This window comes from Sinocyclocheilus anshuiensis, unplaced genomic scaffold (assembly GCF_001515605.1).
Source record: "Sinocyclocheilus anshuiensis isolate Anshui unplaced genomic scaffold, SAMN03320099.WGS_v1.1 scaffold590, whole genome shotgun sequence".
Classification (NCBI taxonomy): domain Eukaryota; kingdom Metazoa; phylum Chordata; class Actinopteri; order Cypriniformes; family Cyprinidae; genus Sinocyclocheilus; species Sinocyclocheilus anshuiensis.
Window position 1 is genome coordinate 399,101 of NW_015544192.1, and position 12,991 is coordinate 412,091.

At 34.6% G+C, this 12,991-nt stretch overlaps 1 protein-coding gene across 1 annotated transcript in view; it reads right to left on the minus strand.

The window, feature by feature from the left end:
* Positions 1 to 9,125: 9,125 nt before the first annotated feature.
* Positions 9,126 to 12,991, minus strand: part of LOC107696521 (extracellular signal-regulated kinase 2-like) — an 8,352-nt gene continuing 4,486 nt past the window's right edge. The window contains exons 10-14 of the mRNA XM_016496881.1: positions 12,034 to 12,139; positions 11,081 to 11,201; positions 10,028 to 10,134; positions 9,731 to 9,874; positions 9,126 to 9,466 (exon numbers count right to left, since the gene is read on the minus strand). Of these exons, the coding sequence (XP_016352367.1) occupies positions 9,284 to 9,466; positions 9,731 to 9,874; positions 10,028 to 10,134; positions 11,081 to 11,201; positions 12,034 to 12,139 (661 nt within the window). The 3' untranslated portion in view covers positions 9,126 to 9,283. The remainder of the gene's footprint in view (positions 9,467 to 9,730; positions 9,875 to 10,027; positions 10,135 to 11,080; positions 11,202 to 12,033; positions 12,140 to 12,991) is intronic.

Sequence of the window (12,991 nt, forward strand, 5' to 3'; positions counted from 1 at the left end):
TGGAGTTTGCTAAAAAACACCTGAAGGACTCCAAGATGGTGAGAAATAAGATTCTCTGGTCTGATGAGACCAAGATAGAACTTTATGGCCCAGCCAGAGCCCTGACTTAAACCCAATTGAGCATCTCTGGAGATACCTAAAAATGGCTGTCCACCAACGTTTACCATCCAACCTGACAGAACTGGAGAGGATCTGCAAGGAGGAATGGCAGAGGATCCCCAAATCCAGGTGTGAAAAACTTGTTGCATCTTTCCCAAAAAGACTCATGGCTGTATTAGATCAAAAGGGTGCTTCTACTAAATACTGAGCAAAGGGTCTGAATACTTAGGACCATGTGATATTTCAGTTTTTCTTTTTTAATAAATCTGCAAAAATGTCAACGATTCTGTGTTTTTCTGTCAATATGGGGTGCTGTGTGTACATTAATGAGGAAAAAAAATTAACTTAAATGATTTTAGCAAATGGCTGCAATATAACAAAGAGTGAAAAATTGAAGGGGGTCTGAATACTTTCCGTACCCACTGTATATGTAAAATTCAAGATTTAGTAAAAGATTCAAATTTGAAGAAACCAAATAAATAGATGAAAAATAATTTTCAGAAGTTGCTAAAATTAACAGCAGTGGTGTATAAAGTACCTGAAAGCCATACTCAAGTAAAAGTACAGATATCTTACCAGAAAATTACTTTTGAAGAAGTTGAAGTCACCGTTTAGAATATTACTTGAGTAAAAGTCTTAAAGTATGTGATATTTATTGTACTTAAGTACGAAAAGTTTTTTTTAATCTTAAACGCACTTAAGTAAGTACAAGTAAATGCAAAATGGAAAAGAAGCAAATAAAAAATGTTCATACACAGCTTGAGTAGCAAGATTATGTTCAGTTTTAACTCTTTCTTCCATTTTGTAATTTTGGGTAAGAATAAGAAGCACTTCATCCGGTACTTAGTGTCTTTCATTCCAACATAAGACAACATTTCTGGAATCTGCATCTGAAATAGCATTTAGATGCATTTATACAGTTTATGTATCTCAGAGGGGACATAGGTGCATTTAAACTGCAGTTACAGATGCATAAATGGCCTAATGGCCTAATGTAAAAAGGCCTAATGTTTTGTTTTTAACATAAAACGTTGAATACTGATATTTTAAATTATTTTAAAACATGAAAAAAAAATAGTCAAAATGTAAAATTAAAACCGCCAGTAGGTGACAGCAAGTGACTGTTAATCAGTGAGTCATTGAGATTCAACCGATTCATTCAAACAACTGATTCATTCAGAAGTTAATGAGTGAATCACTGAATCCTTTATTCAACCGATTCGTTCAAAAAGCTGATTCAATCAATAAGTAAACACCGTCCATTGCTCAGAGATGTGAAACAGTGCTGTGATCTTTGTTTGGAACTATTTTCGTTGGCAAAATTGAGCAAAAACAAGCAATATTATGTCTAAAACGTAAGTCACTTATTGCGTTGCTGAACTTGTATAAAATGATTATTAAATGTGTTCATGCTGATATCTGCAGAAAAACGGTACTCTTTGTGTGATAGGATTAAGTTAACTATATTAAATTATATAAATATAAAAATATAAAAAGCATAAAGAAGCATTTTAACGTCTACAATTTAGAATGCCTGGAATTTTGAGTTTTAATGCACTAATAAATCAACTTGCGTGCGCTCTGTGTGTGATTTGGTGATATAGCCTAATTGATAATGTCAGATCGCACATCATTACAACAACACTTACCATATTATCGCAGACGATACTGTATCGCACACCCCAGACTCGACTTGAGTGGAAAACGAATCATCTGCGGTTGTGCGCACACTTGTTTGCACATGAGCAAAGGTGTTTTTAGGAGTCTAACTTGAAAACGCCAGACCACTGATTCGTCAAACCTGCTTTCCTGCAGTCCGTGTTCTTCTGACTATTTTGTAGTAAGTAACGAATATGCTTCGGGGCGAGTAAAAGTATACATTTTAATTAGGAAATGTAGTGGAGTAAAAGTAAAAGTTGGCTGAAATCTAAAAACTCAAGTAAAGTACAGATACTTCCAAAAAATACTTAAGTACTATAACGAAGTATTATTACTTTGTTACATTACACCACTGCTTAACAGTAATGGAATGGATGTGGATGTCAACACGTGTAGGAAAAATTAGATGTAAAAGAGCAACAGCTAGAGAGGTCTCTGAGGACTGTTGTCCTATGATGATTCAATTCAGTCTAGGAAAGGTTACAAAAGGAGAAAAATCCTCTTAGGTGACTTGTGGTGGATAAACGAAACAGACACTTTACTTGGCTACTGAAGAGGGAATTATATGGAAGGAATACTGCTTCAGTGAGCCAAACACCTCACAGTTTGCACAAATCACTAAGCATTAGTGAACAGGGTTATGGACCTAAACCTAAATCTGTTTGCATATTTAATTTCTTTCTTCTTACAAATAAAAACTGGGCTAAACTGTGTTTGGGAGCCACACTCAAAACAACAAATTTGGCTATTTTGAGAAACAGTGACAAATAAGCAATGCAGATTAGGCAAAAAACTAAAATTATTAATCATTAGAATATGAGTGAAGAATAAAATTAGTACAAACCCTTCTACTTAGTGGTCGACCGATATTGTTTTTTTTTTTGACAGCCGATGCCGATATCTTGGAAAGCAGGGTGGCCGATGGCCGATATAATTTTATTTATTTTAATTAATATTTAAGAAATTTGAAATCATTTAAAAATGGATTAAAAAATAAATGTGTTAAATAAACATACTTATACTTTAGATGACAAAGTATTTTTCACAAATAAATAAATATTTAATAAAAATATAATTAAAAAGAAAGTAAGCACTGTAACCAACAAGGGCACTCAGCATTCTGGGAAGTTTGTGTGCATTGGGAATCATATTTTTTTCAAATAAAGCCAAGGTAACACTCATTTTACATACAGCACAGTTTGCCTTTCTATTACTAATAATATAAAAGCAATCGTTATAATACTTTTTGTATACATTTTAATTCCTTTGTTTAACCGTTCTATCTGATTATTTGACAGACTTCTATCCGTATTAGACAGAACTGTTAACGACAACAGCGAACAAGAGGGAGAATGTGAGCACTGTGTGTTCAGGCGCTGCCGTTCTCAGCGCCGTCAAAATAAACGTCCGTCGCGCCGTAAAAATAAAAGTCCCGCCTCGAACGCATCGGCCAAACAGGAAAACTTATCGGCCGATGCCGATATTTAAAAAATGCCAAATATTGGCCGATATATCGGCCTTAGCAATATATCGGTCGACCACTACTTCTAATGCATACAGTGTGGCTCTTAAAAATACAAAACTCAACAAACACTACCGCTCAAAAGTTTAGGGGCAGTAAGTTTTTTTTTTAAGAAATTAATTCTATTATTCAGCAAGGGAGCATGAAACTAATCAAAAGTGACAGTAAATACTTTTCTGCTGTTACAGAGAAATATATTTCAAGTTAATAAATGCTGTCATTTTTAACTTTTGAACATGTGTCATTAAAGAATCCTAAAATAAAAAAATCACATCAGAGTTTGCACAAAAATATTAAGCAGCAGTTTTCAACATTGGTAATAATACGAAATGTTTCTTGAGAACCAAATCAGCATATTATACTTCAGTTTTGCCATAAAAGGAATGAATTAGATTTAAAAATATATTCAGATAGAAAGTTATTTTATATTTTAACAATGCATAATATTACTGTTTTTACTGTATTTATGATCAAATAAATGCAGCCTTAATGAGCATATAGTGTATATTCTATGATGTTCTGATAAAATGTGTCTGAACTAAAAGTTTTAAATCACTAGCTAAAAAAAATGGTCAACAGACAATTTCTGTTTTCCCTAAAAGCCTCACAAAGTTCCAGAGCAGATGTGTGTCTCAATTATTTCCATGGATATTTAGACCATTCTGTAATCTATGGACCTATGTCAAATTCATTCATATTTCTTCAAAGCATTTATGGAAGATGCAGATTCCAGCTTTAAGCCACCATCTCAGCATTTTATTTCCATTTGGATGGAGACTGGTGAGGTTAAACATCATCCTCTTGCTCCCATATAATATGGAGAATGTGCTTTTACACCACACTGAATGGCATAGATTAAATAGCAATAACATTATGCAAAATAAACTGACGCAGTTCATGGTTGCATAAACAGCAGCTTTATATACGTGACTCTGTTTGCATTGGATACAGGGTGCATTTGCATGCATGCATGCATGAGCATTTTACAGCAGCTAACCAATGCACAGGAACTGAGCTAAATCAGACAAGTTTGATAACTTTGAAGAGTGGCTGAGCAGACATTTGCAATTGTCCATCAACTGAATGACAAACTTTAGCACTTCGTCAGCTGAAAAGCACCAGGCCTTAAACACTGTACCCACAAGAAAACAGCCACCTACTCCTCAACTACAAGACAAAAGGACAGATCGCCAACACCTATTGTTTGAAAAACTGTATAAAATGTGCAGGCCCTAACAGAAAAACACTGCAAAATGTACCAATGTCAAGAAACAAATAATCATGGATTAAGCAAGGCTGGGGAAATGGATGTGGGTATCAAGCTGTATAATTTGCTGAGAGAGGTAGAAAGGGATGAATAGGCCTGAATGTTATTCAGGAAAGGGAGTAGGTGGTGACTTAGCAAATAGTGAGAAGAGAGAACATCAATTTTAGATTTGTATCTAAACAGATTTTAGATTTGTATTTAGAATAAAACAAATAAAATATTACAAGGATTCCCTGTAAGCATAAGCACATGATCAATGTCAAAAAAACGCAACGTCACGCTGAAAGGAAGAGGCTGTGGTTATCAAAGTCTTGCACATCAGACACGTGATGTGGTTTTTAGTTGTTTGTTTAGCCTGCATGTTACCAAACACGGATTTGAATATGACTGCACCAGTCCTTTTGCTTGGCAAAACGAAACCATGACAGACTGTGTATGGCAAGCTGTTTAAGCAATTATTAGTATCTATTTTTGTGTTACTAGTCATTTTTATACTAACAATTAGGCCAATAGTGACTTTTTCCCAATTTCACTATAATTATTTCACTATTCATTAGATACTAGTACTTATTTATTAGACCGTACTAGTACTTATCCCAATAGTGAAAATCTACTCTGCCAGGGGTCTCCAAACTCAGTCCTGGAGGGCCGTGTCCTGCAGAGTTTAGCTCCAACTTGCCTCAACACACCTGCCTGGAAGTTTCTAGCATGCCTAGTAAGACCTTAATTAGCTGGTTCAGGTGTGTTCAATTAGATGTTTAATGACACTCCTGTACTATAGACCAATTTGAAATAGACGGCACAGTTACATCACATGCAACTGCGCACGCATTGCGGTGGCAGAAAAACACTGGGATCAAGTGGAGGGAAACGGGTAAAATCCATGGAATAAGAGAAAAAAAATGTATTGTTGTGCCTTTGGATATCAGAATCGGAATGCAAATAATAAACGCAGACGTTTAAACGGACAGACTATGGATGAAAACTGCTATGATTACCCTACTTTTAAAGCATACATTTGATTTAAACAATAGGTCTACATAATATTCACATTATGCAGTTCATAGGGGACGTATTGTATTAACTTAGCCCTACAGTTACAGCATGAAATATTATTTAAACCTATTACTATTAACATTTTACATAACATTTATTTACTTTCTCACAATTCTGTCATTTTCTCGCAAATGCAAGTTTATATCTCCTAATTCTGACTTTATAACTCGATTTAACTCAAAAATAGTGAGTTTGTCAATTCTGAGGGAAAAAAAGGCAGAAGTGTGGGATATATATTCTGAGCCGAGGGGAAAAGAGAGAATGACGAGTTGTTTTTCCTTATCAGTATTGTGAGATATAATCTCGGAATTGCGAGAATAAAGTCAGATTTTTGAAAAGTTTTTAAACTTTTTTTTAATTATTTTATTCTTCTCTAGCCGTAAAGGCCATCTCTCCCGGGTTTTCTGCAACCATAATGCGCAGGCATCTCGAATATTTACAAACCTATAATTAGCCTATATATTCCAGTTCCTTCTGGTGCCTCGACCAGTTTTATTCAATATTTACTAGTATTATTACTAGGGATGCACCGATACCGATACTGGTATCGGTATCGGGCCCGATACTGAGCTCCTGCACTCGTACTCGTACTCGTTAAAATGCCCCGATACCAAACGCCGATACCACACAGCATGTGTTAAGTGCCATATTCAGACAATGAAACACCAACAACTTGTGTAAATACTGTCATACTAACAGCGGTCTAATTTTTGGTTGATTGTAATCCATAACATACCTTTCTATCAAAGTTATCTGACATTATCAAGCTGAATTTGTTCTGACTCCGTTTAACTCTGAGTTCTTGTTATATTTTATTACCATTTTCTAAACTATAGCGAATAAACTGTGATAATGTGAGAAATGTTGAAGGTGTCTGAATAAATTTTGGTTTGACTATCTATTTGATAAATGAAGTTAACCAACTAACATTATACATACTATTTTGGTTTCTGTACCCAATATTTTAAAAATGTACAAATGCAATATAAATATTGGTATCTGTACTCGGTATCGGCAAGTACAAAAATATAAAAGTATCGGTATCGGGAAAGTACTGGAAAAAGTAGTATCGGTGCATCCCTAATTATTACCAATAGGTATCAGTATCTCCAGCTTCACTAATATTTATTTATTGGATACTAGTCTCAGCATCCTTGCCCATTGTTACTATTAACATTTCTAAATAAGTATGTACTAGTATCTACACTGAAAAAAGTTTTTCAAGCAGTACTTCATCCAATTAATAATTTGTCTTTCAATTAAATTTACCATTATTTGTTTTATTTTTCAAGTAATATTTTTTTAGTTCAAAACATTGATAAATATAAATATTTTTCATTAAGAGCTCAACTAAGACATATTTGGCTGTTGTTTGAAAGAGTAAGTTTAAATGAATTAACGGTATAAATACAAAAACGGATGAATTTACTTCTGTTCTATCTAGGTTCAGAGCCCTCTTAACGACTATCTTGTTTTGGAAGGAAGAAGAAATGGAAGAGATGCTTTGGAAGTGTAAGTATGGCCCTCATAACTGTGATAAGAGAGCACAGCTAACTTTATATAAACATTATCCCCCGGATTCACAGGCCAGTCTCAAGACTAAAATGCATGTTCAAGCTGTCTTAACTGAAAATATCTTGTACTGACACATCTTAAAATATGTCAGTGCCATTGTCATGTCTCAAGATGCACACCAGTAAAGTTCTTAAGAACTAAAGTTATTTTTATAAAAGTTATTTAAATATCCTAATTTAACCAAGGCCTAGTCCTGGTATGCCACCTCATAGCAAAACTCCAGATCAGCTGTATGTCATGTGGGTTAACTGAGACCTGTTCGAGGAGGATCACTTTATTAACTGGCACACTGCACAATTAAATGTAAACCCTTAAGTCAGATGCCCTTTAATGTTTGCTCTTCACAGAAAAGTTGTCAACGACAAGCCTGGCATCACCCAAAGGCCAGCTCTTTTTATAGTAAACCAGGTATGTATAAGTGCATTCATCCCATGTTGTATTTGCCATAATTACAAGATTCAAACTTGGAAAAAGAATTCATGTCCTTGTAGAACTCATAATTACCATCTGTAATCCGGGAATTTTCTGAGAGCTTCTATTTGTACCACATGACTGCACCTGACTGCTGCAGAATAATTTAGGCATGATAGTGTTGCCATAGAAACGCACAGATCCCGGTCCAAGGACATGAACAGCTCTAAGTAGAACATGGTGTGAACGCAGCATCTTGAGTATTTGACAACAGCATTAACTGACTTGATAATGTCTTTGTCGATCTGTTTCTTCCTCTGTTAGGATGCAGCTGACAAGACAGACTCCAGTAAGAATCCTCAGCGTTGATCAAGCAAGTCCACATCTAACCCATCTAGAAACAGAAAATTGCATGAATGTTCCTTTATTTGTTTGCTTTTTTCTTAATTTTCTAGTTTAACAAATTGGAAAAATAAAACAACTGATATAGATTTAACTTGGAAATTACGCTGAAAAAAAAATGTTTCATTCATCCAATTAAACAAATTTAGGGTAATGATCTATATAATCTATATTTTTTAACTTGAGCCAATGAAAAATAAATAACTTGCCCTATACAATATGTTCTGTCTATAAAAACTATAAAAATAAATTTCTTATGAGAATTTTTGTTTTGATTAAATCTATATTTTTTTGTTTGGATCAAAAATAGAATTTAAATTAATTGACTTTCTTCAACAAGAAAAATATACTTTGTGCCAGGTTTTATAAAATAGTTTTCATAGACAGAGAAAATATTGTTTAGGGCAAGTTATTTATTTTTCATCGGCTCAAGTTAGTTGGTCTCGTACTGTATCGCGTACCTTGTCAGTGTCGTGCGCTTTGCTTGGCCATCTGTTGTGATAAGGAAAGTGTGTTCAGCTGAATTCAATTTGAGTTTTGTTAAACGAATAAAAAAAAGCTTAGTTTACCGCGGAAGCGTGGTAAGACCGAAGAGTGTAAAGACCATCGACTCTACCGTGCGACTCCACCGGGCAGGGACACCAGCAAGGGACAAAAGTATCGCCTTTGATTCGTCCTCTTTTCTGATTTTATTACATCTATTTCTAGTCATTCAAGACTAAACCTAGGCCCTGACAGAGACGTGGATCAAACCAGAGGACATGGTTCATTTGTGTGGAAAAATAAGTATATCCCCTAAATATACATTTCATAAAGTGGTTCTCAACTAGGGGACATCAACAAACTTCCAAGGGGCCACAAAATGAAATAAAATTGGTCAATAAAAGTTAAATTAAAAGTAAAGTTAAATTAAAATAATATAATACTAATATATAATTAAAATGGTTGAAGAACCACTGCCCTAAAAATATTTTGATAGTTCAAGTCTTAATGATTGTTAAAGTTTCTTAAGCCAAGACACATACAAATTGCATAGATGTTCTCTACATGTTTAATAAATGTTTTCACCACATATTTACAAACAAGAAGCTGACACCTGAATTTAAACTGATCAGAAAAAAAGTTAATGGCAGCACTAATCTGGGATTTCCACAATGGCGATAATCTTCAAAGCATGTGATGATGGTGTAATTAGCTTGTCATGTGAAATCCACCATTTCTATTTGATCTGGGAGATTCCAATGACCGTCTACCTGCCTCGTGATCTCTCCACGAATCTCACACTTCACACCTTAGTGGCAATTCCTAAAAAGATCCAATCCGCTTTTGCTGATAGTCCCATACGCCTGAGAATAGCTGCCTAGTTTGGCGCGAGGATCACCGGCTGCAGAAACATTCGAATTACTCTGGAACACCTTCTTGCTGAACTTTGAAGGAAGCTTGGCATCACGTGAATGCAAATTAGACCGCTGGTTCTGTACAGTGGGATATTAAGATATCATTAGGAGGAAAAACATATCAGACATATCATTCATTTAAAAAAATGATCTAAGATACAAAAAGATTTTAGCATAAAAAAGGAAGAATGCACACACTAGAACAGATGGCATTCTCAAAATGGCACTGCGTTCTATCTTGTGACATAAACAGCATCAACCAATAGATTGTGTTGGCAGATTGATTGTTCCCAGGTCAGAGTACACAAGAGTTACCCCCCCAAAAAACAAAAGGCCACTCACCAAGCGAGCAGAGGTGACACATAACCCAGGAGAAACAATGTGTTCATCCTTGCAAAGCAGGGGATTATTTGGGGTCTGTGCTAGTGTGAGAGAGAAAGAGCTTGTGCGTGCCACAGGGGTGGAACGACCTCGCTGGTCTACACCCTGAGGGAAAGAATGAACAAATGAAACATTTTGTGGACATTGAAGATGTTACCAAAAAAATTGCACCATATTACCATTTAAAATGTCTTCAAATGTTAAATAGACAACAGCTCTTATATAAAATGAAATGTCATTCGAGACAGTAGGACGTACCACAGACCCATTAGCACCATCTGTTGGCAGTACACCTCCAGTATCTTGATTCCTCCTCCCAATCCGCTGAGGATGAGATGTGTAGTGGTGCGGTTTGACTAAACCATCTGGAAAATAAATGGATGATACCTTTTATGGCTATTTAATGAGTAACATACTAACATTCCAAAGTTTGTGGTCTGTAAGATTTTTTACATGATTTTGATGCTCACCAAGGCTGCATTTATTTGATCACAAATACAGTAAAAACAGTAATATTGTGAAATATTTTTACAAATTAAAATAACTGTTTTCTAATTTAATATATTTTAACATGTAACTTATAAAAGCTGAATTTTCAGCAGCCATTACTCCAGTGTCACATGATCCTTTAGAAATCATTCTAATATGCTGATTTATTGTTAAAAAAAAAACATTTATTTTTATTATCAATGTAAAAAAAAAAAATTATTGTGCTGCTTATATTTGTATGGGAAAAAGTAAAACATTTTTCCAGAATTCTTTGATGAAGAGAAAGTTCAAAAGAACAGCATTTATTTGAAATAAAAAACAAAAATCTTTTGTAACATTAGAAATGCTTTTATTGTCGCTTTTGATCCATTTAATGCACCCCTGCAGAATGAAAGTATTATTTTCTTTAAAAAAAAAACGTACTCCAAACTATTGTATATTCCAAGTAGTATAGCTGTAGAATATTCTTCAGTAGTGTATATTGTATAATATCATAAAGGTTTAAACCAGGACCTTCAGTGACCAAACCCATATGTGCATTGCAGATAATTGAATGTATAAGTGTGGTAATTGAATGTTATTGTACAACCACTATTAAACAGCACTCACTAGGCATATGTGTGATGGGGTTATAAGAGGTTATGACCGCACTGGGGCTCACTGCTGGGCTGGTGCTTTCAGGAGCTGAGTGTGTTTGCTCAGGCCTACTGAGAGGTTTTGCAACAGCTGCTCCAGTTCCATTAGAGCTCTTCTTGTCATTAGGAGATTTCCTGTCATGATCTCCATCCACACCATGCTTTCCTTCTCCTTGAGAGCCAGCACTTGTTTCATTGCTTTTGTCCATTTCACTGTCCCCATTCCCTTCTGCAGTCTTCTCCTCTGATTTCTGTCTGAAATGAGATTGTTTATGCATTTGCCGACTAGCCCTTTTTTCCAGGATCATCTTTTACAGGAGAAATTGGAAAGATGAAGAGGAAAGTAGTTTTTAAGCATTTGCTAACATATTATTACTATAAAAGCACTACCATACAAAAGTTGGGGTCGATAAAAATTTTCTAATATTTTTAATGGTTTTTAAGAATGCATTTATTTAATCAAAAATACAGTAAAATGTAATATTGCAAAATATTATTACAATGTAAAATAACTGTTTCTATTTGAATATATTTTAAAATGTTATTTAATCCTGCGATGGCAAAGCTGAATTCCCAGCAGCTATTACTCCAGTCCTCAGTGTCACATGACCCTTCAGAAGTCTTTCTAATACAATAAAAGTGTTCCTGTGGCTCAGTGGTAGAGCATTGCATTAGCAGTGCAAAAGGTCATGGGTTCGATTCTCAGGGAACACACATACTGGTAAAGAAATGTATAGCCTGAATGCACTGTAAGTTGCTTTGGATAAAAGCATCTGCTAAATGTGTAAATTAAACTAAAAGTTTGAAACGCTTTTGTAACATTACCAATGTCTTTACTGTCATTTTAGATAAATCTGATGCATCCTTGCTGAATTTTTTTATTATTATTATTTTCTTTAAAAAATCATACTGACCCCAACCTTTTGAACTTCAGTGACGATTAATTATGCTCAGTCAATGTGATAAGTTTTCAGAAGGAAAGATTTCTGTCACTGTGACACAGCATTTGTTAACATAACACAGAAATCATATGACTGTGTACACTCACAACATTATGACTGCTTGAGGCAAAGCATGAGACAAAGGTCAAAATGAATCTGTGAAAAATGAGAAAATAATGAATGAAAAGTTTCCACTCACCTCATAGAGTTTGTTTCGGTACTGAGTAACAGAAATTTGGATGTCATCATCCACTGGCAAAATGACATCATAGACCAAGCTAGGCTCTCTGGCTGGGTTGTGAAATCTTGCATGACATATGGAAAGAAGATGGATATTTTTAGATGTTATTATTCATTAATAACAACAATAATTCTAAAACTCAAGCCACGTATCATTATGACTTACAGTAAGCATGAAACACCAATTTCACTTTCGTAATGAGATATTTAATTACAAGTGAAAAAGAGAAGGTTGAGACATGATTTGTATCAATCTGGATTTTACTCATTTTAATACCTTGATGAAGAACATGTTGATTAATAAATATGTTTGCATTTGTAAGATGAGTTGTGCGGTTATATTTTTAATATACTGCAATTGTGCCATGACATGCATCTCAGAAATAGAATAAAATAATTTTAAAAAGAGTTGATTACTTAAACTGCTTTTATTAAAGTTAACTGCCATTATTAGAATAAAGAATAAACATAAAATAATTAAAAACTAAATAAAAACTGGCATAAAATAATGCCTCAATACTGTAGCCAGTTATTAGTTAACATTAAAATCTCTGGTTAACATTCATTAAAAGCCATTCATCAATAACTCATATTTTGATTTCTTTTAAATATAGTGCACTGATGATCATATGCAATACATCAAGGACTGTGTATTAGGAACGTAAACAGGGTCAATTTTGATTTCATGTTGACTTACATTGGGGGTCATAGGATGCCCATTATCCACAAGTTGATATGATTCTTTAGGATCTTAATGAAAAGTCTGTAATATACAACGGCTCAGATGTTGGGAGTAAATGAGGACTGTAAATGAAACAATGGCGGACTGATGACAGCTCACTGAGAGCTGGTCTAAGGTAAGACACCAGTCCAGTCTGTGCTGAAACGCTACTGTCAATCAACTATCGTGGGAGGGG